The sequence below is a fragment of the Coturnix japonica genome, chromosome 2 (assembly GCF_054131305.1).
Source record: "Coturnix japonica strain WE chromosome 2, WE-NBRP24, whole genome shotgun sequence".
NCBI classification, from domain to species: domain Eukaryota; kingdom Metazoa; phylum Chordata; class Aves; order Galliformes; family Phasianidae; genus Coturnix; species Coturnix japonica.
Genome location: NC_140664.1, coordinates 137499984 through 137526780, shown reverse-complemented (window position 1 = coordinate 137526780; position 26797 = coordinate 137499984). Strand labels below are relative to the sequence as shown.

The window sequence follows — 26797 nt, the reverse complement described above, 5'->3', positions numbered from 1 at the left end:
GGTTCAACAAGACCAAGTGCTGGGTGAAAATTGGGTGCCCCAAATAGGCCAGTACCTACCTTTGACTACCAGCCTGGCTGACGAGTATGCAGAACCAGCAGAGTTTATGAGAAATATTGAGTATTGGCCAGCATCTGACTTAGTGACATTGAGAATTTCCAGTGAGTGGAACTCCCTTTTATCAATCTTCAGGATACGATCCGAGACCTTCAATGGCTGCCCATTTTTGAACCAATAGAGACGAGGCTCTGGGTACCCTGTGAGAAGCCAATACAGACACTAAGAGTGAATTACCATCATTGATTTGGGAACATCTCAAACCAGGCAGATCCCTGTGGACAATGGGTCCTCAGCTCTGCCCGTGGATTCTGATCTGAAGAACTGCCAGATTAGAATTGGCAGAAAATTCATGGAATTGTATTTATTTGTGAAAGTTCTTTCCTATCTCTTCTGTTGTTGGCCCTCCCTATATCCTTTTCCATATCCAAACACCTTCCAGATTGGGAAAGTTACCCTTATATCTGTCTTGTAATGCACACAAAGGCAAAAGCTGAAGTCTTCAGTGAAATAAAATGTGGTTCTATGCCTCTGGATTTTATCAGTGTCAGTTCCAGTTTCAAAAACAGTTCTCATCATTTTTTACAGGCAGAAAACAGAAACAAACAAACAAACATAGGAGAATTTCCACCTCTCCCTACTTTGGAAAGGCAACACCACTGGGATGCTTTTGCAGCTTCTATCGTGTAGTGGTGACCCCCTTGATACAGTACGTCTAGGGTTGTTTTGTTCATTAAAGAGAATAAACAACACTCACACTGTCCCTTATTATTCCTCCATAAATAATGTGCTCAGAGAATTTACTGTACTGAGTTTTTAGGAGTGTGTCCCTGCAATCAGCTATTCAAGCAAAGGCACATAACAGTGACTTAATGTGCCTGAGTGTGCTATAAAAGCCAATGCTCATCAACACACAGATGTTCTTCTTGCTGCTTTGTGCACAAGGGGGGTGAGGTGCACAGACTGGGGGCACAACTGCACAGTTGGACCAGATGATCTTGGAGGTCTTTTCCAACCTCTGTTGACTCTACGGCTCCAAGAGAACATGGAAAACTTTGTTCAGCACTTCACCCTGACTTCAAACCTGGAACAACAGGCAGTGCTGTGGGCTCCTCTCACCTTTCACCTTCAGGTGAAATTTAGCCAGCGGTGCTCCAGGTGCCACATGAATATCATGAAGGTCATCGAGGATCTGGGGCAATTGCTCCTCCTCTGTGGTAGACTCCTCTTGTTCTCGACTAAGAAGTGATTTGAATTAGAAAGAAGGAAGTCAGCGAACTAGCAAAGAGTTAGGAATCAGTATCACCTATTTTAGGTTAACTCAATCTGTGTGATCCATCATCATGGCAGCAGATACAGCACCATGTGACATTAAAAGCAAAGATATTGTGGAGAATATTCAGACCACCATGAAGGTGATAAATGAATGTTTATTTCATCTGAAAACTCAGCTGGTCAGTATACCTTTATTACATTAATCAGGTCATGCCAGATACAGCGAAAATTGGCTTACTATAAATATTCATAGTTACCTAATCAAGGTAAAAGAAAGAGTTCAGAGTTTGATACTTTACCTTGAAATATATTCTTTGGCGCTGTAGTAAGACGATGTCTCTGTTGCATCCGCTGCTGTCTCATAGTCAGTGCTGGTCACTGTTAAATGGAGAAGGAAATATTGTCTCTAAGTTGAACTTTGAAACCTTCATGTTACTGTGATTATTGTTTCCCTGTTAATGTGAGTGACTGATTCCACAACACTACAGCAGCAGAATCCTACAACCCCCAAGGAAACCCACCAGGTTTGGGAGTGTAGCATTTTGTGGGCAATGTACATGTATTATTTATTCTCAAATGTAGACAGTGTTTTTTCTTGAAAAACATATATCCACCTCCAAGTATTCACTGCTTGTTTTTTTGCAATGCTTACGGTCTACTCGAAGCTCAGCCTTGGTTGAAGCCACTCCCATGCTGTTTTCAGCAAGGCAACGGTAAACACCCATGTCAGTGGGGACCACAGCTGTGATGATCAGCTGATGGCACCCTTCCTGGTCCTCGTTGATCATGTAGTGATCATTTTCTTCAATAGCTTTCCCATCCTTGAACCAGCGAACCGTGGGGAGGGGTTTGCCAACGACAATGCAGTCAAAGCTGACAGGATAGCCATCTTGTACCTCTTGGTTTTGGAGCTCGGTCAGGAACATGGGAGCTAAAGCCAGGGCAGTTAGGAGGGAAGAAAGAAAAAGCTTTGTTGGAAGATGTATTTTAGTTGTACTGCTGCCCAAACATCATTTCTCCCCCAGGGCAGTTCTGAGATGTGCTTCATTGATTTAAATACAATAAGCACAATTCGTGGCCATACGATTACAGTTGAGGACATTTCTACTGCAAAAAGCAGCTTTGTAAGTAAGTGAATTCTTTGCAGTCCCTCCCCTTGTCGCTGACTTCTCCTCTCCCCACATATGAAAAATAATTAAAAATTCCTTTCTTTTTACTTTCTTTTTTTTTTTTTTTTTTCCTATATATAAACTTTCCAGGAAAATATCTGCACAAAAATTAAACAATTTGAGAAATAACTTCATGAATGAGAAGACTACTTTCTGATCTGCTCCAGACACCTTTTTCACTGAATAAACCAGTCTCCTTTACCCTACCTGTGTCAGAAGTCAGCAAAGGCGGCGGTGGTCTCGGAACTGGTGGAGGAAACTTGCCATGGGTGGGTGGCGTTGCTTTCCCAATGCGCAGTTCCAGTTTCCTCGGGCCTTGTTCCAAAATATCGATCTCCACGGGAATCCCCAGGGCACCAAACATCTCTTTGAAACGAGTGGCGGCTGTTTTTGCCTCGGACAAGACCTCAAACTTTATGTAAATGTACCGATCGTCCTCACGATACGTCTGATGGTCAACCACCTCTACATCCCCTTCATCTGCACTGACAAAGAGCTCTTCCTCCACATCAGACATCTCTGTTGAGATCTTGTTCCTGAAAAGCCTGTGCAGCCTTCTTCCAGCTTTACGGAAAGCATCATCCAGATCGCTGCCAGAGGAGCTTTCTGTCTCACTATCGGTGCTTTGTTTTATAGGCTTCACCTTAGGAAGTGCTTGAGGCTCCTCAGCACCGATCACCACCTTCGCACTGTGTGAAACTTTCCCAAATTTATTGGATGCCTCACAGGTGTATTTACCCGCATCTTTCCTATCCAGGCCAGTAATAATCAAAGAGCAGGTCCCATCGCTGTAGTTGTCTATGTGATAGTAGCGGCCGTCTGACAGTTCCTCTCCATCCTTCAGCCAACGGACCTTCATGTCACTCTTGCTGTGGGCCACACACTCGAGATGCAGGGTGCTCCCAGGCTCACCAGAGAAGTCTTTGAATGTCTCGGTAAACACTGGGCACTCTTGTTGCTTGATCTCTTTCCTGACTTTGTAGCCCTTGAAAGCAGCCTGAATCTTCACAGCAGCGTTGTTCATAGAAGGATCATCTAAATCTGCTATTTCTGGTTCAGCTGGCTTAGCACCTGGGGAAGCCACAACAGTCTCCACGCTGGATTTCTCCCACTGTTTCCATAACTTCCCTGTGGAGATGGACTGAACCTTGGTGGTAACACTGACACTTCTCTTTTCAGCTTTCTTTAGGTAGTTCACTAGTGAAGGAGTCCCAGCTCTAGATTCGTCATCTGAACTTGTGAAAGAAAAATCTGCTTCTCCTGTCCTGGCCAGCTCATCACATGTGGAATACTCCTCTGAGTAATAGTGAGACATCTCCGCTTCTTCCTTCCTCAGCTTCTGAAGCTTTTCATCTTCTTCAGGCACCTCACTGATGGAATCCAAGGTGGGCTCTCGGCTCATCCGCCGCTTCTTGGCCAGAGCTTCCCACAGGAGATGAAGGTCTCCCTCCTGTGCAGCTTCAGGGGGCAAACTGGGCTGGACGTGGCCATCCACCAGCTCCTCCTGTTGACTTGCAGGGGGGGCTTCCTTGGCAATCTCTTTTAGCATTGCCGCTGTAGGAACTGAGGAGAATTGAAGATGTTAAATGACAAAGCATACGAGGAAGCTCTGAGAAAGCACATGAAAACATTTTTCTGGAGTATGGACAGAAGAATATTGGTGGCAGTTAGCTAAGCATCAGCTGTCCTATGACATCCAAGTAACATACATAAACCAGGGCCAAACAACATGTTTTTAATTCCCTACACATTTGAATAAATAAAATCAAAGATTATCCCAAGTTGGAACAGACCACAAGGATCTTTGAGTCCAATTCCTGACTCTGCAGCGGACCACCCCAAATCCAAACCTGTGTCTGAAAGTGCTGTGTGACGTGGGAAAATCTTATCTGAGCAGCTCAAAATGATCAGAGACTCAAAAACAAACTCAGTTAAACCTGGGAGTAAGAAAAGAATAATTTGCAGATTTTAGATATAGCTTGTCAAAGAAAACAAATTCCAGTCCTGGCTATGGAGATGCCCCCAGATGTCCATAGACAGAATTGATTAAACGTCACAGCAATAGACACTCCATACCTTCAAGGCATAAGCTGGCAACAGATTTGACTTCTGGAGAAACCATGCAGGTGTATGTGTCCTGATCTTCAGCTTTAAATGCGTGAATAATGAGTATCTGTTTTTTTCCATCAGAGAGGATTTCATATCTTCCTCCAGTTTGTATCGGGACTTTCCCTTTGAGCCACGTCACATTCTCTTTGGTTTCACCTGACAATTTGCACTCCAAGCGAGCCACCTCCCCTTCAGAGACTGATCCACCCACTAAAGGATGGGTGATGGTAATTGAAGGCTCTGTAATTGAAAAACAGGTAAATTAACAGAAAGAACACACCGTGAACTTTAAGGCATCCCAGAGCACTCTACAAAGTATTCAAACATATGATCGTTCATTTACAGATTCCTTAACCGCTGTGGACGAGCCAAAGAAAATGGAAAAAAATAAATAAATCACAGGCAATATTTGCACTTCCAAAATAACTGTACAAGCTCTCCTAGGTGTGAAACCAGTTCCATTTAAATCTTTACATGCAAAAGTCATTGCATTTTTCCCATTCCTGTTTTGTTTGCTGACCTTCATTTACCCATCATAACCAATATTCAAGCAGTCCTATGGATCTCAGGAGATCTTAAATGCTTAGAAGTGATACAAGAAAACAATGAAAGAATAAGAATTAAAAAGAAAAGTTGTTAGAAGTTGTATTCATTCCAATCATACAATCGGGGAAGGGTTTCGGTTGGAAGGGACCTTTCCGATTATCTGGTTCCAACCCCCCTCCTATAAGCAGGGATTCCTCCCTCTAGACCAGGTTGCTCAGAAAGATTAAAAATATATGTATATAATTACGCTAATTTAGGAAGAGTTTGGGAAAAAAATATCAGGAAGCTTAAAGAATATTTAAAATAAAATCCTTACTTCAGAAAAAGGATTACCAATGCTTGTATGACAGTAATATTTAAAATTAAGTCATGACAAATGCATTAAATGCAGAGATGTTGACTGGGACCTTATGAGTCAACCCACATCCAAGTGCCATCCATCCCTGGTGTGAGAATCTCTGCCCAAAATCCCTTGGATTTGTTGCAGGCAGAGTGAGCGTATATAGTTGTTGAGGTCCGGCTGGCACACTGGAAGTTATGCTGCAAAAACATCAAAGCTGAGCTTAAGAGAAAACTTGGTGACTTTTAATTTTTATTATTATTGTCATACTGGGCTCTTAGTTATCATGGAAGGAGCTGCAAGAAAAGGTTGATGGAGTGGCTCTCCATTCCACTTCCAAAGTCATACCAATAGGCAGCAAAGACACTGATTTCTCCAGTACTCCTTTGTTGGAGTTATCACAAAAGATATGCAATCATATGAAGAAAGATGGGTGAAGAAGATAACAGTGCCAAGGCCCACATCAGTGCCAGCAGTAACCAGCCTTGGTTACCCAAACGCATCCCAACATGCCCCTTCTGACTCATTCCACCTGAGCTCCACCAGAAAAGGAACTCATGATGATTGGACAACACATGGATGCAGTGCAGGCACAAGACAGCTTGATGCAGCTTAGAGAAGGTGTTGGATAGTAACAACACAGCAGGTTTTTGCTTTGTGGCAGCCCAGAACAATTTGTCCAAGCTTGTTCTCCTGTATTGTGTTGGCAGCAAAGCACTGAAAGATGCTGCTGATTGAACTGATCCAGGAGATACCTGGAACAGGAGAAGCAGACATGCCATGCGAAACAGGCCGACAGCAGCTTGCAGTCCTCCATGGGCCATCTCTCATTTCTCACCTAGCTGCACCATTTGAGGGAACTGTGCTGGCTCACTGGCCCCAACTTTATTTATAGCCAAGACGCGGAATCTGTAGGGTTCGCCTGGAGTGAGATTGTCCACCACAAACTCCATGCTTTGAATTACGCTCTTGCTGCATGACTGCCAGCCAACACCTGGGATTTTTCTCTCCACTTGGTAGCCTAGGATGTCGCAACCACCGTCGCTCAGCGGCTTGTACCAAGACAGAGTCACAGAGTGACTGCTCATACATAAGACTTTTGGTTCTTCAGGGGGATCGGGATGGGCTGAAGGCACAACAGAGGTCCAGTGATACACAGTGTGAGCAACATTGCTTTCTACTAAAGCAACCTGAGAGCCCTCTACAAACAGTGAGACAGAAGTACAAGAAATGCAATGTTTGGTTTACTGTAAAGCCAAGTGTATGTGCCTGTGACCATGAGATGAATATCTGTGCCACTGAATTCTTCTGCACTGATCTACAGTGCCAAGTATTCATCTTCCATCTGCCCTCTCAGACATTCAGTGCCATATATCATTGTGACTTTTTCCTGTTGCTTTGTCCCACCCAACTCAAAATAAAGATGACTCTTTACTCTGTGTGTTGTTTGAGTGCATTTGGGCTTTGATTTTATACAGCTCAGGTTTGGTGTTGATGGACATCAAGTTATCACTGGATTACAGAGTCACTGGTAACTTCAACAGCAAGTCAAGCGTAATTGCTAACTCACAGCATCAGGCAGTAACAAATAAATACATGATGAGAATAGAGTTTGTATAACACACCCTACAAGGGAATCTGGCAGTACTGTCTTCTCCACTCACAAAAGTACTCCAAGAGGTTCTCACTCTCCTCATCTCTGAAGCTTGAGATGGATGTTTTGTGGCTGAATTCCATAGGACTGTAACATGCAATTTAGTAATCTGGAATACTGGTTGCTTTTGTGCTGAAGTAGGTCAGCAGATTTCAAAGGGTTCTATTCTGCCCCTGCTAATTTTTCTACATGCATTCTAGCACAACTCCCCCCTCTATCCACATGTTTGCTGAGGGTGAGGTTGAACTCTGCGTAAATTGACTTCCATGTAATTGTATTATGTTTTAAAAAAGACTACAGTGCAAGAAAGCTGATGAACATCTCTGCTATCACTGTCCTGGTCTAATTTTTCTGATGAGCTCAGTTATTGCTGGTCGAACAACAAGTTGCTCTGCAGAGCCCTCTTAGACTACGAAAGCTACCTTGGGACATGGAAGGCAATGAGAAAAAATCAGTACAAAGATTAGAACATTTGAGGTTGTAGCTCAGCTCCAGAGGAGATTCCATCTGCAGTGCTGCTGGGCTAGAATGACAGACATGTACAACAAATGGACTTACCTAGCACAGATAACTTGGCCGATGCAATTGCTTCCCTGGAAGCAAATGTCACCTCTCCTGAATGATGTGGTTGGGCTTTATTCAGAATAAGTTTGTATTTGTTTCCATCTGCTTGTATCTCCCAGTTCTCATCTGGTTGGATCTCTGTATCATTAAAATACCAGGTAACTTCATTAATTGGCACAGCTTCACTTAGAGCACAACTGAATGTAGCTTTCTGCCCTGGAGAGACTTCCACATCCGTGAGAGGCTGCAAGATCTGCAGGCGCCATCCTACAGAGGAAAACAGGTAATCAGAACCCTCAGACACAGAAACAAATAGAGGTAAGAGGGGGTGGATATTCGTGTTGAATCTCTGAACAGTCAGGAATTGGAGAGCAAGGGGATCATTAAAATGAGGTTACATATATCACCTGAACAAATGACATCCTTGGTGGCAGAAGCTTTATAAAACTTGCAAAAACTAACCAAGCAATGCCTTTCTTTTCCAAGTAGCAGAAAAATACAATGGAAATACCTGAAGGAACCTCTTCTCTGCCATTCATAACATGTCCCTTGCTCGTTTGCCCTTCCCAATCAGAAAGGTAAGACTCCCCATGCAAGTTGAGCAGTTACCTTTCACTGTGAGGAAGGCTGAGGTCACTGCATCACTGCACATAAAAGTCACCCTGCAGCTGTCTTGCAGAGTGAGGTTCTTCAGCAGCAGCAGATGCCTGCGCCCATTTTCAAAGTAAACCATCTCCGTGTTTTCTGTGGTTTTGGCAGGCTCGTCATCAATCAGCCAGTTGTAGTTGTAGCACTCAGGCTTAGAAAGGTAACATTCAAACAGGGCTTCCCCTCCTTCCACTGCTTCCACGTTCTCCAGGCCCTGGACAATGCTGTTCTTGGCTAGCAAGAAAAGAAAACCAACAGCATTAATTGCCTGCTGTGTACATCTGAGTATCAACAAGCCTTGGATCACCAGATGATTCCCACTGCTGGAAAGATGATGGAAAGGGCGGGGATATGACAAACTGTGCTTGAAGGCTTAGCTTGGAATCGTACAACAGCCCAAGTTGGAAGGGACCCATGAGGACCACTAAGTCCAACTCCTTAGCTGTTATTTTTCCACCAGGTTCCAACACAATTCTACATAAAAAAACATTGTAACTAGAGAGATAAATAGTTTAAAACTAATGATAACCCTCTGGGATCTCATTTCATATAGGCTTCCTCCACTTTTGACTTCTATTTTTGCAAATAAAGACAGAAAACGTTAGTGTTCCTATGAACCAGTCAGACAGTTGATAGGAAGGGACAGCTCAGGAAGATAAAGCGTGATCAAATTTCTTCAGTCTCACAAGAGGAAATATTTCTCACAGTTCTCCCAGGCAGTGTAATTGCCATCAGAACTAGGGAGATGTCAACTAACTGACTGCTCATGATGCAGCCTTACTCCCTCTCATGTAAAACAAGAGAGTATTATAGCTGGCAAAAGAACCCCTGCCATCTGAGTTAATATATTTTGCATGTCTGCCTCATGGAAACACACAAAGAATTGAAATCTATATTAGCAGGATTTTCAACTGTAAGATTCTGAATCATTACTAAGGCTCAGTGGTAAAGTATTAGATTTATTTTCTCATGCATGTGCAGTTAATTGTGTGGTCAGGAATGTGCCCGTGTCTATACGCTCCATTTGCCTGCAGTCACTGCATGCATCTGTTGGCCTTTGTAGGTAAACAACCCGCCTGATGCCAAACGAAGCACAGGCTGGTGCTTGTAAATGTGATTTCTGTTAGACTAAGTCCATGGGTAAATCATATGCGCAGCAGTGGGAATGCACAATTAGGTAGACACAATTGACACAGATATCATACAATGCTCAGCGCCATCTACAACATAAACCAATGCCCTGAGACATTAGAACTCTTCTACACGAGGTAAAAAACAGCACTGATTTACTCATTTGATAGCAGAAAAAGGCATGAGCTACTAAAGCATTTCTGTATTTTACAGTATTCATACCTATGGAGAACACTGAGGGTTTTGTAAACCTTGGAGAGTGTATAATTTTTAAGGACTAATCCAAGCCTTTTCTTTGCGCCTTTTCAGAGCACTACTTTCCCTAGCAATGAAAAGCAGATCCTACCTCCTCTGGTTGCTTTTACATAACATTAATTAACACTTTTTTAGCCCCAAAATGGAAAGTTTATCAACATAGAAAATGCTACAGTTAATAATACCCCGAAGTTCTACATTTGCAACTCTAATTAGACAATAAGGTATAACTTTTATAAACAAAACACAGCAATTCAGAAGTCAGATCAGAACCCCTATACTTGCTGGTTGAGCTGATTCACTTAGTGACTGAGAACAAAAATTACATATACAAACAACAGGGAAAAACTAACAGGCATCGATATCAAGCCATAAACCTACTCTTAATTTTATCTGCTGGTCCTCAGGCCCCTTACAAATGCTGATTACAAGTGAGAAGGTGTTTCCTGAGTGATCAGTATTTGAAATGAGTAAAATCCCAAGCTATTTTAGCTTAGTTGGGAATAAAAAAGAATTTGATGCTATCCATTAGCTACATTAGAGAACTCATGTAAAAAACACTCTGTAACAGTACAAAAAACGTTGTTATTATTCCTTTGGGCCAACGTTATATTGGTAAGTTCACAATAATTCAGCAGGAGGCATTCCATAGCGCTGATGTGGCAGCCAAATGCAGTTCCATGTGGAAGAGGTACGATGCGTAAGTGGTGTAATAAGTGAGCGTTAATTAGAACTAAGCTCCAGTGAAATGCTACAGTTTCATATTCAGTTCCCAATAACTCCCAGCTACTTTCAGCATCATTATCAGCACTGGCATGAACACGAAAGAGCAGATTCTAACGCGTCACTTATTGCAAGATGCTGACATGATTTTTCCACCTCTTAGTTGGAAACCACGATAGTCTTCCTCTTTGGCTGGAAGACCTCACCTTGAACATCAAGTGTAGCCACCACTTTGGTGCCTTCAGCTTCACAAGAATAGACGCCACTGTCTTCTGGTACCGTGGGTTTAATTTTTAGCATGCTTACATTCCAGTCCTGATCGATAATCACTCGCTGCCCATCTGCAAGTATTTCCTGATCATTTTTCTTCCATATGGCGTGCACTGGCCTAGAATACTGGCATATGAACTCTGCTGTGCCATCTTCATCAACAGTTATATCCTGCATGGGACTGACCACTTCAATGGTTGGATCTGTCAACCAACACGTCAGGAAGGACATGCATTAGTGGATCCTCATGGAAATGGTAACTTAGAGACTTTTGACAAGCACAGAGGGATGCAAGCAGAGTGAAAGTGCAAGCAGGAAGCTGACTGGACACACTGGGCATGAGCAGTTTAGTCTGTGCTTGTGTCAGCATCAAGCGGGACTGAAGCAAAACTGGCACATTAGAATGTAACCATCACAATGGGCAGCAGACCATCAGCCTGCACTTTGACTGTCCCAAACACGACCTTCAGTGCAGAGCATCTGCCCAGATCCCCTGCAGTTCTAATTTTCCTCCCAGCACTGCTGAGATGCTCTAGATGAGAGGTTTCACATAGGGTGTGAAACACTCATGCTTCCCAGAACATGGCAGGAGTGCAAATCTGAGACAGAGTGCAGTTGATGGGCTGCAGTGAGGTGTTCCCTGCGGTACATGATCTCTCAGTGCCATTAACCCTATTGGAGGCTCCTTCTGGAACAGACTGCAACCACTCACTGAACAGAAATGCAATGCACAAATGCAAATACTCACTTCTGTCGTGTGACAGTGAGAGACATAATGTGGGGGGAAAGGGTAACCTTGTGCTCTACACAGCAGCTGTTCTAGAGACCCGGCTGTGTGAACCTATTGAATGCTCCCCCATCAACCACTGCAATCTCAAGTTGAGAGCCTGAGAAATGCTGAGAGCAGCTGGGTGGGCAGCTCCTCTGAAGATGGTGAGATCCAAGGGGTTGGTTTTAAACATTCAGAGTCCTTCTTTCAAAAGAGCATCTCTGCTTCTTGGAGAAGCAGAGTAAATCTAACCTCCAAGTACTGTGAGCTTCCAAAGCAGCCCAGGAATCTCTCCCAAGATGTACAAATTGGATCACCTGCATACAACTGCAATATATATGCTGAAAAGGAAAATCTTAATGAAATCTGAAAAGTGAAGCCTCTCTGCAGCATCCTTCTCTTCAGGACATCAGCTCCTTTAAAAACTTGGTAGGGCTACTGATAATGCAGCTCAGCTTAAAAAGATGACAGAGAAGGCTAGTAACTGTCCTTTACTTCCAGACTGTTCTGACCACAGATCAGCCAGAATAAACCGCACCACAACTCTGTCTGAATGCTCCTGTTGAAACTGGTGAAGCAGGTGGAGGGTTTGGTGCGTTACTGGAAGACCCTGGGAAGCAAAGCTGGTTTTTTTAACATCTCTTAGAAATTTTTTCCACGTCTTAATCCTGCTCTCTAAGTCTCCCTCCACCATTTGCTGTGTCTGCAAGTGTGTGAATGGAGAGGAGGCGTCCATGGCAGAGCCTGGAGATGTTTTGTTACACCAGGACTGAAGAAGCCAGAGGCGTCTTTACAACCAGATGAATACGCTACCACCCCATTTCATGGGATGCAGACACTCTCCTCACAGCAAATGTTACCTGTGGTCTTGAAGAAGGAATGAGTCCCAGTTTCAATGGCAATGTCCCACCAGTGGGCTAAGCCCTTGGCGGACCCAATAGAAGGAAGCTCCTTGAGCCTTAGGAGCCAAAAGGTCACAGCAGGGCTGTGATCCTCACCCTGCCCAAGGAGGTCAGAAGGAGGCAGCTCTTAGCCTTTTCTCATTTCCCCCTGCATATACACAAATGTTTCTTCATGATGGGTCACTGAGTGAATGCAGTTCTAGGACAGTGATAGTCTGAAGACAGATCTGTTTCTAGATTTCTGGCCAAAATGAAGTGTAGGAAATTGGCTGCTATATAAGCACGGTTAGAATTTGACTAGTTCTTACTTTCCTATTCAGCACAGTGTAACAGGGGTGTTTTAAAACTGCCTTCCTCCCAATCCAATTATTGTCATTTGCTACCAGGATTACACTAAAGAAATTTTGCCTTAACAGAAAGACGCACAAAGTATCCACATGTGTAGAAAGTGTGAGCTATGGGATAATCTCCAAAGCTTCCTACATGAGAAAAATCTGTGATTATATGAAATTCAAATTTCTCTGGAGCCCCTTATTTGGCTGAATAGAAAACCTAATTGATGCACCTGGATTTATTTTATGCTTTATGCCCAGAGGAGTTCTTTGCCTAGAAAGCCTGGTACCATATTTTGCTTCTTGAAATATGAAACACAAAATCTATATGCAAGGACAGGTGCTTCTTGGCTTTGACAGACTGCCTCAATGCCGCACGATTCTGATGTTAGAAACAAATAATTTGGCATTTTATCAATGCATGGAGATAAATTTCCTGAATGCACGAGAGTCACCATTAGACAGAGAAGGAGACATCACTCTGTGACTCAGTGCCACACTGTGGATCATTATGGTGAACACTTACAGCATGAGAGCAGATTTTAATAAAGAACATCTAACGCCTTCTATCTCTTTGTACAAAAATCCCATTTCCAAGCAAGGAATAAGTGTTACTTTTTTCCAAAAAATAACAACTTTTTCCAATAGTTATAAAAGGAATGAACAGGAAGCAGCTTGCTTTACCATGAAGTCTGGAGCTCAGTGTTATTTGCAGTTTGTGGCTACCCTTACCAAATGAGAACCAACATTCACCCAACAGACAAGACTTTGCTAGTGCAACGATGACCATTAGCATTCTGGCATATCAACAAACGTGGCCCACTTTGCCACACTGTGATGCAGCAATGTCATATACCATCTGGTTTCAAGAGTGAGCTCTGAAGCCATCAGCATATGAGCACAAGGCCTTGTCTTGGTTAATTGTGGTATTATAAGGAAAAAAGTTGAAGGGAGATGAAAAATTCAGGCACTACCACTGAGGTGAAAGCACACTTTCTTCTCCTGTATTGGTGCAGCTCTGTTGAGATGTGCAGTACAAGCAGTAGTTCTGACCCTGCAACCTTTCCTCACCTCAACCACTGAAGCGTTGATGTGGTTGTACCTACAAGACTTCTGGACTGAGTATGGTTGTCCTACTGAAGCGCAGAGCTGCAGGACTATCATGCCACAGAGAAATAGTGGAGAGATTTAGTAAGGGTAGCCAGGAAGGCAGAAGCACTTGCACACTGAGCAATTCCAGAGGTGGCCATCTGTCTTTCTGACAACAAAATACCTTTGACTAATAATTTGGCTGAAGATATAAGAGAACCAGCTCTGAAGGTGACAGTGCCTGAGTCGTGGCAAGCCACGTCATTTAGGGTTAAAGTGTGGGTTATCCCGTCCTGCTCAGAGATTTCAGTCACAAAGTTGTTGTGAAGGGGAGATCCGTCGAGCCACCACTGCACGTTCTTCACGCCTGGGTGCGACAGCTCACAGGTGAAAGTGGCCGACTCACCCACAAAGACGTCTGTGTTCTTTAACCCAGAAACTATGACTGCTTCTTCTTCTGCATAACAGAGCAAGAGAAGGTGCCAAAGGAAAAGAAAAGCGTGAGCATACACAAGTTCCTTCCTGTGATAATTTATAAGCATTAATCAGATCTCAACTTGAAAATAAATGTTTGTATTGTCACTTAAACCAGGGATAAAAATGAACTGAATTCCATTGGTTTGCATCCGAGACAAGTTTGGACAGTTACTGCCAAAGATCGTGGAGTAAAAGTTCAGGCAGCAAAACCAGGGCACTCCCGCCAGCCTTCATCTTACCTTGCACATACACAGAACCTGTGGTGATCTCATATCCAGTGCTACAGGTGTAATCCCCACAGTCATCGAGCTCCACGCCATGGATGATCAGCTGCGCAGTGCAGCCCTTCAGCTTCATTTCGTACTTCGCACTGGGCTGAATGACCACCCCTCCTTTTCTCCACTCAACGGGAGCATCTGGCTTGGAAATCTCGCAGTGCAAGATAGCTGTTCCCCCTTCTTCAGACTCCACATTTTTCAGCTCTTCCTTAAACAGCACGGGTAGTACTGCAGTGGAGAAGCAGCCTCAACAGTGACAGTGCCCAGAGGTGAGAGACTTGCATGCAGTTTTCTGCAGCTTGGCATTCCCCACCTTTATGAACCACAGCTCCCTGAGGACAATGCCAAGCCCAGAGCAGGACTTTGGGATTGTGCCCTGGACACTGATGATGTGAAGATGACCACTGCTCAGTATAGGACTAGCAGAGGTCACAGGCTAAGGGGTTTCACCTGTGCATACCCACAATATTCACTGTAAATGATTAGAGGGAAAAAACTACCAATAGCAGCATTTAACCACTGAAACGACACACTGAGAAGAATCATAGACTCATTCAGGTTGGAAAAGATCTCCAGGATCCCCAGTCCAACCATCAACCCACCCCCATCATATCCACTGACCACATCCCTCAGTGCCACATCTCCAGGGTTCTGGAACACCTCCAGGGATGGTGACACCACGAACCCCCTGGGCAGCCTATTACCACTCTTTGGGAGAAGTTGTTCCTAATGTCCAACCTGAACCTTCCATGGTGCAACTTGAGGCCATCACTTCTCATTCTATCACTGTTACCTGTGAGAAGAGACCGACCTCACTACAATCTCTCTTCAAGGTGTTATAGAGAGTGATAAGGGCTCCCGTGAGCCTTCTCTTCTCCAGCCTGAACCATATTTCCCTCACAGTCCCCCATAGGACTGTGCTCCAAACCTTTAACAGTTCTCTTGCCCTTCCATGCGCACTCTCCAGTACCTCAATGTTTTTCTTGTAGTGAAGAACACTGGCTATGGGGTGGTAAGCTCAGGATCTAGAAGCATGATCCTGTTGCACAGCACTCAGTGTAAACTGAATAAAACTCTACAATCAAGAAGAATAGCCACTAGAAAAAGACACAGAGCCACAGATCTAGTGCTGCTCAGGCAGAAATAGCTGTAACATCTTCATTTAAAATGGGCCTGCATTCTTCTTTAAAGAGCAGACCTAAGATCAAAACCATTCCTGTACTCTGAATTCACAGAGTGTTAGCGATTAAATTTCCATTAGTGGGGAAATACAGGTGATAGACGGGTGGTTTGACGAGTGATCTTGGAGGTCTTTTCCAACCTTGGTGATTCTATGGATCTATGATTTCAATTCTATAGAAGGCAGCCACAGCTTTTCTGGCTTACATCAAGGCTTCCCCTACCTTTGACTTGCAACGATGCGGTGGTCTGTTGATCCCCTGAGTCACATGTGTAATCACCCACATCCTGAGCCTCAGCATCGTAGATGAAGAGCTCAACATGCGTCCCCTCTTGCCGGATCTCATACTTGTCACCTGAATGCAGCACCGTATCTCCTTTCCTCCACTCCACGGGTGCGTTGGGTTTTGTCAGCTCACAGTGCAACACAGCAGTGCGCCCTTCCTCCACCTCCTCGTTTTTCAGCCGGTGTTTGAAAAGCACGGGTTGGGCTTCAAGGGGGGAACGGTGCAAAGAGAACAAACAGGCAAAACAGATAGAAAATAGAGGACCGTTTTGTTGACAAGACAAAACACCTTGTACTGGTAAGAACTGGAGTGGTAGTGCCAAAAATGAAGTCCATGTGCAGTTCTGGCTTTGTTTACCTGGGTAAGAGGGATGTCTATTTTCAAGCCAGACAAAGGAGGAGAAGGGATAGAGTTAACCAGCAGGAAAAAATCCAATTCCACGAGAATTCCACAATTTCTTTCCCTATATCCTAAATCTTTTTTTGTTTGTTTGTTTTATGTTTTTTCAAAAAGAATTCCCAACTAATTTCAATAATCCTTTTTGAAGCCCAAATGGGTTTTCATCCAAAAATAAGACAATGGAACAGATAGAAGTTCTCAAACAAGACATTTCAAGACCATTTCAAGAACAATTTCAGATCACGCAGGAAAGGACCAGCTAGGGAATGGTTAAAGCTGGGGGAACTCTGGAGTTCTTCCATGGAAGGAATTCCTCCACCTCTCCGTGTCACCACTCCATCATCTGTCTACCCCTCATCATAAAAGCTGTGTTTTACCTCCCTAATCTGTATTTCTCTCAATTAACTTGTGCTTCTTGTCTCTCATCAGTTTGCACACCCTAATAAAGGTCTGTCTCTCTCTCTTCTCTGCAGGCACCTAACAGACATTTGCAGACACCAATGAGATCCTCCTTCAACCTTCTTTTCCTCAGGCTGAACAAACCCAGCTGCCCCTGCCCCTCCTGATACTTCACCTTCTCCAGTCCCATGACAAGCTTTGTGACCTCTGCTCCATTATTCCATAACCATAGTGCCTTTCTAATACTAGGATGCTCCAAAGAGCGGAACGTCCAGTCTCAGAGCTGCTGAGCAAAGAGGAAATCATACCTTTCACTTCTAGTCTGGCAGTGGTCTTCCCATCAGCTGTGTGACAGCTGTATTCTCCTGAGTCCCCACAGTCTAAATCGTGAATGACCAACGTGTGCACATTCCCATCCTGCTTGATGCTGCACTTCTGGCTGGAGTGGATGACAGATGTGCCTTTCTTCCACTGTACGGGGACGTCGGGCCGGGACACCTCGCAGCACAATTGGGCTGTGCCACCCTCCTGCAGCTCCAGGCTGTGGAGGGCCTTCACAAAGGTGATCGGAGCAGCTGCGGAGAAGAGATGCAAACACTGCTGCACGTGTGGAATCCAGCACCGGCCTGAGATCAGAACTGTATGCTTACGGCCTCCCCTGGAGATCAAAACCTGCCTGGATGTTTTCTTGTGCAACCTACTGCTCTTTTGGGGGTTGGATTTGATGATCCCCCAGAGGTCCCTTCCACCCCGTGGTTCTGTTGCATTTGGAACCAGTTAGAAGAGGAACAAATAAGATAAGGCATTGACACGGCCAACCTTTCCAAATCAGGGCAAGGATCTGAAAACTTCACAAGTGGGAAATGAATCCAGAAACTATTCTTGATGTTCTTCAGCATTGATTTTAATGTATCTTGGATGCTAGTTTGAAGAAAGGTTGACTTGTCCTCAAAGAATATCTGCTTCACTCCAGACTATAAAGAGGTCTGAAATGACTGGCTCAGGCACGCACAATATCTAACTCTTAAATGCCTAAACTGTGTTAGATGAATTTCCCAAGATTTGCAGAGATCCTTCCTCCAAAATACAATGACAAAAGCTAAGGCAACACTGACAGTGCTTACCAGTACTTTCTAAATCCTTCCTTTTGGTAAATGTCTCACCTTGGACTGTTAGCTGTGCCCCTGTGGTGTGCTGCCCGACTTTGAAGCTGATGGGTCCACAATCTTCTAGTGTCACCTTCCTCAGGATCAAAGTGTGACGTGTCCCTTGGACTTTGATCTCATTCATTTCATTGGATTGCAGGGGAACATCCCCCAGGAACCACTGAGCATCTTGAGTTGTTTCCTGTGACAATCTGCATTCAAACACTGCATCTTCCCCTTCATATGAAGTGACATCCTTCAACATCTCCACAATGGTTGCTGCTGGTTCTTTATGGAAAAATAGCTACGTTCAAGTGATACTCCTTATTTTTCCAGGTTAAACACTGTGTTATACTCATTCTTGACAGTACTGTATTATTTGAAAGAACTAATACCCACAAGACACACTACATTTATAATACAACATATGTATTGTGAAAGCACTGTCAAGATATTTGAATGGTTGACATTAACATAAAACAGGTCATGATTTCTGTTTCTGACTCTCTAGAAACAAGCAGCTCTGTTCTCTTGAAACCACCCTTATCTCCAAAATCCCTATGACTCAGTTTGGGCACAGGACAACGTCAAGCTGTCAAAATTCTTAGTCGTGTGTCACTGCCATAGTAATGAGCTCTGTTCAGCTCTTCCCCACACAAAGTCCTACCTTTCACATGCACGACTGCAGTGCTTTGCTGGTCCCCTGTATCACACATGTACTCCCCAGCATCAGCTTCACTCAAGTTGAGAATCGTCAGCTCAGCCACAGACCCATCTTGGTGCATCTTGTATTTATTGCTTGGTCGCAGCACTTTCCCGGCCTTCTTCCACTGCACAGTGGCATTTGATTTTGAGATTTCACAGCTTAAAGTGACGGTGCCACCTTCTTCAGCTTGCTGGTTCTGGAGAGGTTTTGTGACGATTACCGGCAAAGCTAAACCAAGAGAAATCAGAGGAAAAAATGGTTTCATTGTTGACTGCGTTTAGTGAAACTGCAGGGACATTCCAGACTTGATTAAAACTCAATGACCCGAAGGCATAAAAGAGGAAGAGGGGAAAAAAAAGCACTAGATTTCACCAAGCACTCTGTGCTCCCCAATGGGCACTGTGCACACTGACCACCTCTAGGAATACATTTTACTTTACAATGGCATGGCCACAGTTGTTGACTCTTGGGCATCTAAGTGTGTGTATCTCCAAATGGGCATGTCATAGTCACAACTCAAATGCCTATCCCTGATATCCAAGTTCTTGGCTATATAGGAGGGCGCATGGAAAAAGATCATGATATAAAGCCTTTCATTTGAAAACTGGACCCAGAGGAAAAACAATGTCTGGACATTCCTGTATGCATGTATAAACACTGCTGGGTGTAGACAGAGCTTTGGTGGGTTGATTTACATACAATGTGTAGAACTTGTGTGTTCCTTGGGCCCAGTTACATAGAAGAGCCGTGGTAGCTCCATGGAAATGGCTGAACTGAGATTTACAAAGGTAAGGGGTGGGACTATAGAGAACACGGTTAATTCATAGGAACTGAGTGATATATATACAAAGAGAGAGCCATGAAGATGCCTGTAGATGGCATAGGAATGGATGATGTACTCTATGGGACAGTTAGGCAATGGCTTGAGTCAGATTTTTTTACAGCTGCATTTGCAGGAAGGGCATCCCATTGTGCACATAATTTCTGCAGTCCAACGACTCTTAAGAACCAAGAAATGAAAGAGGAGAACAGAAATAATAACTTGACAGACAAGCTTGGTGAACATCTAGTCTGTCAGCTGCATCACTGTTGAATGAGAAACCTTCATTGCAGAAAAAAGGAACAAACTCTTATTACAGTGCTCTTAAGTCTTAGATGTAGAATCCCTAAATTAACCTAGAGCTCCCCAAAAGGTGAAGTGAAACCTCATTTCACCTTTCACTAACAAGGATGCCATAGTTTGCTCATCACCAGCAGGTGTTGTCTCCAGCATCCTTCAGCTGTAGATCAGTAGCTCCACAGCAGAGCCCATCTGCTTCATCTCATACTTGTTGCTGGCCTGGAGCAAGACTGACTCTTTTTTCCACCTCAGTGGTATGTTGAGTTTGAAGAGTTCAGCATGAAGAGGAACTGCAAAACCTTCCTCAGCTTCCTGGTTTTGGAGTTTCTTTTCTAAGAGTGCTTGAATGGCTGTGACCACACACAGGAACACAGCAGGACAGCCACTGTCAGAGGATGGGCTTACAGTGCCAATATTCTGGCATCACTGGATCCTGGATTTGGTGTGATAGTAAGCAGCTGCACATCCATCATGGGCAATATGTCCTCAAGAGGTATTTCAAAAGATGACACTTCACAAGAACTTCACAATGGCTCCTTATTATTTCAGCTGATCTCGTAGCTCAGGAAAAGACTGTATTTGTAGCAGGCTAGATCTTTTTAAATGGATATACTGGCGCATTTAAGTTGTATTTAAGACCATAGGCAATAAACTTCCTTAGGTACCTCACTCTTCAGCTACAATTGAGAGTCCAGGTAACTTTGAGCACTTTAAATCCTAGGCACCTGTTGCCCAGTTGGGACCACAGCTCAAAAAATAAAGGTGGCTGAGAAACAAAATGGTATCACGATAACTTTAGTTCCAAGGTTGGTCTTCAGAGTGAGCATAAAGAGAACCTTGGGTCTAGAATATTGGAAGAAGTTACTATGCCTGGAATAGGAGGAAATAGCTACTGAAAACAAAAGGACTCAGCTGCTTTGTGTCAGTAAAGTTGAAGCCAAGACTGTAGATAACACTCACTCAATAGTACTTGGCCAAGAAAGTGGAAGAAGCTTCTCAGTTTAAAAACAAAACAAAGCAAACCAACCTACCTTTTACAGTTAAAGTGGCTGTTGTTTGCTCATTTCCATTATCACAGCTGTATTTGCCTGAGTCTTCTGGTTTTAGGTGATAAATCTTTAAAGTGTGGATTGTTCCCTCCTGTCTGATTTCATATTTGGAGCTTGAGGAAATCACCTGGGCATCCTTCTTCCACTTCACGGCAACATTAGGCTGGGAGAGCTCACAGTGCAGGATGGCTGTTTCCTCTTCCTGGAATTCTGTGTTCTGTAATTTCTTCTTAAAGACTGGAGGTGGAACTGAAATTGCAAACACAGTGAAGGAATTAACAGCCATCTTTATTTTCCTCACCTACTGTTAAAAAATGACAGCTGCACAGTTAGGCAAATACTTTAACCTCTATATTTTGGGGGGATTATGAAGAAATCCATTATGAATGGATTTCCAATGAAACCCACTCACAAATACTTAGCTTCAGGATGCTAAAAGTGGTGATTTCTCCACTTTCCATCCATAGCGATGACAACATATAAGAACACATCAGTGCATCACATGTGCACTGAAGCACAAGCACATTGCTAACATGAGCTAACAAGAAGTGAACAGTGGCCTTAAATTTGCTACTAGTATATGCAAAAGCAAAACGTCTCCTGTAATCACAGGTCTTTATTGCATCATGGAATACTTTACCTTTTACTGTCAGCTCTGCTGTGGATGTGTATGGTCCCACTCGGAAAGTGATGGTGCCAATGTCCTGCTCAGTCACCTTCCTCAGTGTCAGCTTGTGGATCTTCCCTTTCTCCACCGAGATCTCATTCATCTCATTATTTTGCAGAGCAACATCCTGTAACTTCCATTCCACATCCCTTGCATTCTCATGAGACACCTGGCACTGAAACGTAACATCGTCCCCTTCAAACACCACCATGTCCTTTAGGTGACTCACAATGGTCACATCAGGCTCTGCAAACAGTCAACGTATAAAATGGAAAATATGGACCAAATCATAGAATCACTTGAGTCAGAAAAGATCTCTAAGATCACCAGTTCCAACCATCTACCCATCCCCAGCATGCCCACTAACCACTGCCCAGAACAAGGCCAGCTCACAGCATGTTTCTCAGTGCTGTGTCCAGCTGAGTTTTATTGACTTCCTCCAAGGATGAGGACATCACAGCCTCTCAAATTATGTTTTGAACTCTGTCATTTGATTCCTTTCAGTGTATGTAGTTACATGACAGTTACCATTTGACCTGGACAGGCCAAAGATTTGGGCAGGGAAGAATCTGATGAGGTTTAACAAGAACAAATGTAGAGTCTTGCTCCTGGGGAGGAAGAACTGGCCATGGACCAGCAGTGTGCCCCTATGGCCAAGAAGGACAATGGGATCCCAGGATGCACTAAAAAGAGCATGGCCAGCAGGACGAGCTCTGCCTGTAATGCTGCCATGTGACTGGAAGCTAGAGGTGAGCCATCGGCTCACTTAGATGCCAAGCAAACAATTCAAGCCCCAAGTCAAAACTGACCGCTGCATTATCCTTGCCTGCCCACCAAGGGACTCCTTGCCTCACTTCAGTCATAGACAACAAGATTTCATACTACTTCACAAGACCCTTCCTGTGCCCTACATGCATTTAACATAATAGTAGCAGGGTTGTTTCGAAATCTTATTATCTTAAAGTGAAAATCCCCTTGCTCCAGTAAGCATCTCTTGCCTTTCACGGTCAGCTTCGCAGAGGTTGTCTCATCTCCAGCCTTGCAGGTGTATTCTCCTGCATCACCAGGCTCCAGATGGTGAACACGCAGCTCACGGATGGTGCCCTGCTGCCACATTTCATACTTGGAACTTGAGTGAAGCACGACTCCATCTTTCTTCCATTCCACTTCTGCTTTGCTTATAGAAATCTCACAGCGCAGCTTAGCTGTCCCTCCCACCTCAACTTCTTCATTCTTCAGCTGCTGCTTCAGCCGGGGCTTGATGGCTGCAAAGTGAGAAAGGCAATGAATGCATGAACTGTTAGCTTGGATGAATGAGTGTCAGGTCTGGACAACTCAGCACAAGGCACTCAAGGTCTGAAGCTGCAGAACAAGTTGGCTTTAAGTGAATATATGATAAGTTCTGTATATCCAGAAAGGGAGAGAAAACTTCCCAAATGTGTTTGTTCCCAAAGGTATCTTTCATTATATCCTCCAGGATCTGCTCTGGATATTGAAAACTCCCACACAAAAAGATCTTGACTGAGCAGAACTTGGTGCTTTCTGGTTAAAGCTATAAATATTTGACTTCTAACAGCAGTTGCAAAGATTTGAGCACACCTCATTTCTCTACATCACAGATGTACAGGCCTAAGCAGCCATTCTATCCACCTGACCCAAAAAAATCCACTTCTTTGTATTCTGGTTTATGACTAGACATCTCACAAACTTTTCCTCTTTATCTTACTTTTCAGGGGGACTTGGTCACCTGAGAATAACAAAATGTTATCTACACAGCTTCACAAATCATTTTTTCCCTTTTATCCTCTGCTCCATCTTGGTGCAATGCTAACCATTCACTCTGAGGATGGCTGTGCTCTGCTGGTCTCCTGTATCACACGTATAATCAGAAGCATCCTCTGGTTCTGCATTATGGATCACAAGCTCAGCTGTGCAGCCACTTAATTTCATTTCATATTTGGAGCATGGGAAGATCTCCATGGTGCCCTTCCTCCACTCCACCGCTGCATTATCCTTTGTCAGTTCACACTGGAATTTCACTGCAGCTCCTTCTTCAACCTCCTCGTCCTTGAGCTCCTTTTTGAAAAGAACTGGCAGGGCTAAAGGAAAATGAAAACAACAAAGAACAGCAGCTTTTATTCAAGCCAGAATCAAGTCCTGGTTAACACGACTATATTGACACCTGGGGGAACAAGATACTGCGCTCTGCAAGTGCTATGCTCCAAGGCAAGACCCATGTTTTCTAATAAGCCTGGTTGTGGTAGCAGACATTTCTGCATGAGAAGCGGCCATCAGCACTAACAACGGTTCCTTCCTCTGTTCCTTGACTCCAGTCCTTCCCAGGGCTGAATTATTTGAATGAATTCATCCCTCAGCTGATTTCACAAAGATCTTGGAAGTAAAACAATTGAAAACTCCCTGAGCAGCCTCAGCAGAGCAGGAAGGTCGTTGCCATTCTCCTTCCAGGATTTGAAAGGAATTCCTTCTTGAAATACTTAAATCACAAATCACATGAAACATTCCTGTATTACATTAAAACTTTGCTCTTCCTTAAATTTCTCTTCCACCGCAGAGCCAGAAAGTATTTCTTCTTAGAAATCAAGACTCGGACACAATACTGGAAAAAGGAAGTATCTTCCTGGTCCATTTTCTTTGGAAATATTTATAAAGAATAAAGGCAGGTAACCCTACTCAAGTTGTTGGTTTGAGTAAGATGAAATCTATTGCTTTTTGAGTCAGCTCACACCACATACCTTTCACATGTAAGGATGCCTTTGTTTCCTGATCCCCAGTATCACAGCTGTATTCTCCTGTATCTTCTAATTGGAGGTTATGTATTAAGAGCTCTACCAGGCATTCCCTCTGCCTCATCTCATATTTCTCATCGGGCTGCAGCCCCACTCCTCCTTTCCTCCATTCCACTGCAGCACTGGGTTTTGACAGCTCGCAGCAGAAAGTAGCTGTACTTCCTTCCTCTGATTCCTTATTTTGGAGGATTTTCTTAAATGTGACAGGCAGTGCTGCAAAATTTGAGAGGAAAATGTTGTAAGAGTGGTTCACAAATGACCCAATCCTACCATCATTCTTCTGAAACAGCCTAATTCTAATGATTCCAAAATCCTTGGGCTGCCATTCTCCTTCTTGGCAGCATCTTCCTTGAAGCACTTCATGAACCAAGACAGTGAAGTTAGGGAAGAGTTAGGAAAGAGCAGACCCCAGCATGGCCTGGTGTGCCATCCGAAGTTGTCAGATTTTCCCATGGAAGTCTCTCTGTGCCATCTAGGGGTGCTTCAGCCCACGACCACCAGGACAAAGAGGGATGTGCTCCCTCTACTTGGACCCTTGTTCCTCAGGGAAAGTCTGGGAGTTTGCAATATTGAGCTAAGAGTATTCCTCCCTCCCCCATGCACACCCTATATAAACTTCCACCAACATATAGAAGACCAAGATAGCATTGAAAACTTAAACAGCAGCAGTATGGTAAGAGCTGGCAATGAAGTGATAAACAGAGGGGAAAATACAGATTTCAGGCAATGATAGACAAGGCTGAGGAAGACATGTGGATGCAATTGTTTGCACTCATGGGTTGTATCCAGAAAGTCTCCAATAATAACACAAAATACTTTTATCCACCAACTGTACTCATTACCCTCATTATCATCCCAACCAGGCATTACTCTCGATTATGCATCTCATGCCTATTGAAGCAATCAGCAATCCCAAAGAATCTATTTGCCCGATTTATTTCCTGTTATCCATTTCCTGAATTACCATATGCAGCCACACGTTCTGTGCTCATAGGGCAGGAGGACTCATCATGCTTTGACATCGTGACAGTATTAAATTGCTATGATGTTGATTAATCACTCCAGATGCCACAAGCAGAACCTCTTTGTCCTGACTGTGTGTCAGGCTGAGGGAGAAAACATACACTGGCAGAGAGTAAAACAAATCAATAACTGTAGAGATACCAAAAGGCGCTCCTTTCACTTCATCTCTATTGAGCCAAGGGTCAGTACTGCCTACCATGTACAGTTACTGCAGCTGTTGTCTGCTGATGTCCGGAGTCGCAGGTGTACTTTCCTGAATCATCCAATTCTAAGTCATAAATGACCAATTCTACAGAGGAGCCCTTCTGCTTCATCTCGTATTTCAAACCAGGGTAGAGAGTAATATCTCCTTTCCTCCACTCTACTGGAGCCTTGGGTTTGGTAAGCTCACACCTCAGGGTCACTGTCCCACCTTCGTCTGCCTCAGTATTCTGAAGCTCTTGCTTGAAAAGTGCTGGTAGGGCTATAAAATAGAAATACAACATGCTGCAGTTGGGGTTTGGGAAAGAGAAAGCAGGAAGAAAAAGGAAACACCAAGAGAACTTATTTGCAGGTGGCACTAAATCTCAACACTCTTGATTCAAAGTACAACATTGTTTCCCCAGAGAGATAACAGGAAGATCTGCAGGACAAGAAGAAATCAATTTCAGGAAGTTACACTTGCCATAAAGGCTATTCTAGCTTCATCCAACCTAAGACCAAAAAACAGCAGAATATTTCTCCCACTGCTGAAGAGATATTCCAGAGATCAGCATGATTTGTAAGCTTTCACATTCCCTCTCAGGGCAAGACACTTGCAGAAGAGATTACAGTTACCCTGACAATAAGGGACTGAGACGATGTATTCTGTTCTGCACCACATATCCTATTTTCCACCTGGTCACTCTATTAGGCTGTACAGGCCATGCTATTCCACACACCTTCATTACGAGTCACAGCCATGTCTTCTCTGTAAGTGACAATAAGTAAAATACAAAATGAAGCTTGTTTGTTTGTTTTACCATTGACTGTCAAAGTGGCTGTTGTCTGCTGATCTCCACATACACAGGTATAATCTCCAGCATCCTCCTCATCCAGCTCATGGATAATCAGCTTTGCAGCAGCACCATCTTGACTCATTTTGTACTTTTTGCTTGCTTTTAGCACCTCCTGCCCTTTCTTCCACTCCACCGCAGCAGGTTTGGTCAGCTCACAGTGCAGAGTAGCTGTCCCACCTTCTACAGCTTCCAAGTCTTTCAGGTTTGTCTTGAATTCTGGAGGCAGCACTGAAGAGTAAAAGAATTACCATATAGGGACTGAATTTAAAAGGCAGCTAGCCGAAGTCCAGTAGGAAAGGATGCATGGCACGGGTCAGTGGAACACAATGGAAGTGTCTTGCTTTGACAATGCATCAGGGCAAGGAAAGTGAGAAGAACCAGCAGAGCTAAG

At 43.8% G+C, this 26797-nt stretch overlaps 1 protein-coding gene across 9 annotated transcripts in view; it reads right to left on the bottom strand.

Annotated features, from left to right (window-relative positions):
• OBSCN (obscurin, cytoskeletal calmodulin and titin-interacting RhoGEF) overlaps positions 1–26797 on the bottom strand; it is a 151413-nt gene that overhangs the window by 51082 nt on the left and 73534 nt on the right. For 5 of the 9 annotated variants that reach the window (XM_085539139.1, XM_085539140.1, XM_085539141.1 and 2 more), the window contains 19 exons: positions 22538–22804; positions 21513–21785; positions 20855–21121; positions 18665–18931; positions 18016–18285; positions 17161–17427; positions 15992–16258; positions 14550–14816; positions 14018–14290; positions 10678–10944; positions 8324–8596; positions 7709–7981; positions 6335–6622; positions 4578–4850; positions 2709–4064; positions 1985–2263; positions 1632–1710; positions 1177–1295; positions 60–257 (listed from right to left, as the gene is read on the bottom strand). In XM_085539139.1, coding sequence (XP_085395265.1) covers positions 60–257; positions 1177–1295; positions 1632–1710; positions 1985–2263; positions 2709–4064; positions 4578–4850; positions 6335–6622; positions 7709–7981; positions 8324–8596; positions 10678–10944; positions 14018–14290; positions 14550–14816; positions 15992–16258; positions 17161–17427; positions 18016–18285; positions 18665–18931; positions 20855–21121; positions 21513–21785; positions 22538–22804 — 5823 coding nt within the window. Of the gene's footprint in view, positions 1–59; positions 258–1176; positions 1296–1631; positions 1711–1984; positions 2264–2708; positions 4065–4577; positions 4851–6334; positions 6623–7708; positions 7982–8323; positions 8597–10677; positions 10945–14017; positions 14291–14549; positions 14817–15991; positions 16259–17160; positions 17428–18015; positions 18286–18664; positions 18932–20854; positions 21122–21512; positions 21786–22537; positions 22805–23371; positions 23639–24292; positions 24560–25565; positions 25833–26370; positions 26635–26797 lie in introns of all 9 variants that reach the window. The other 4 variants (XM_085539138.1, XM_085539144.1, XM_085539145.1 and 1 more) reach the window with 4 other exon arrangements.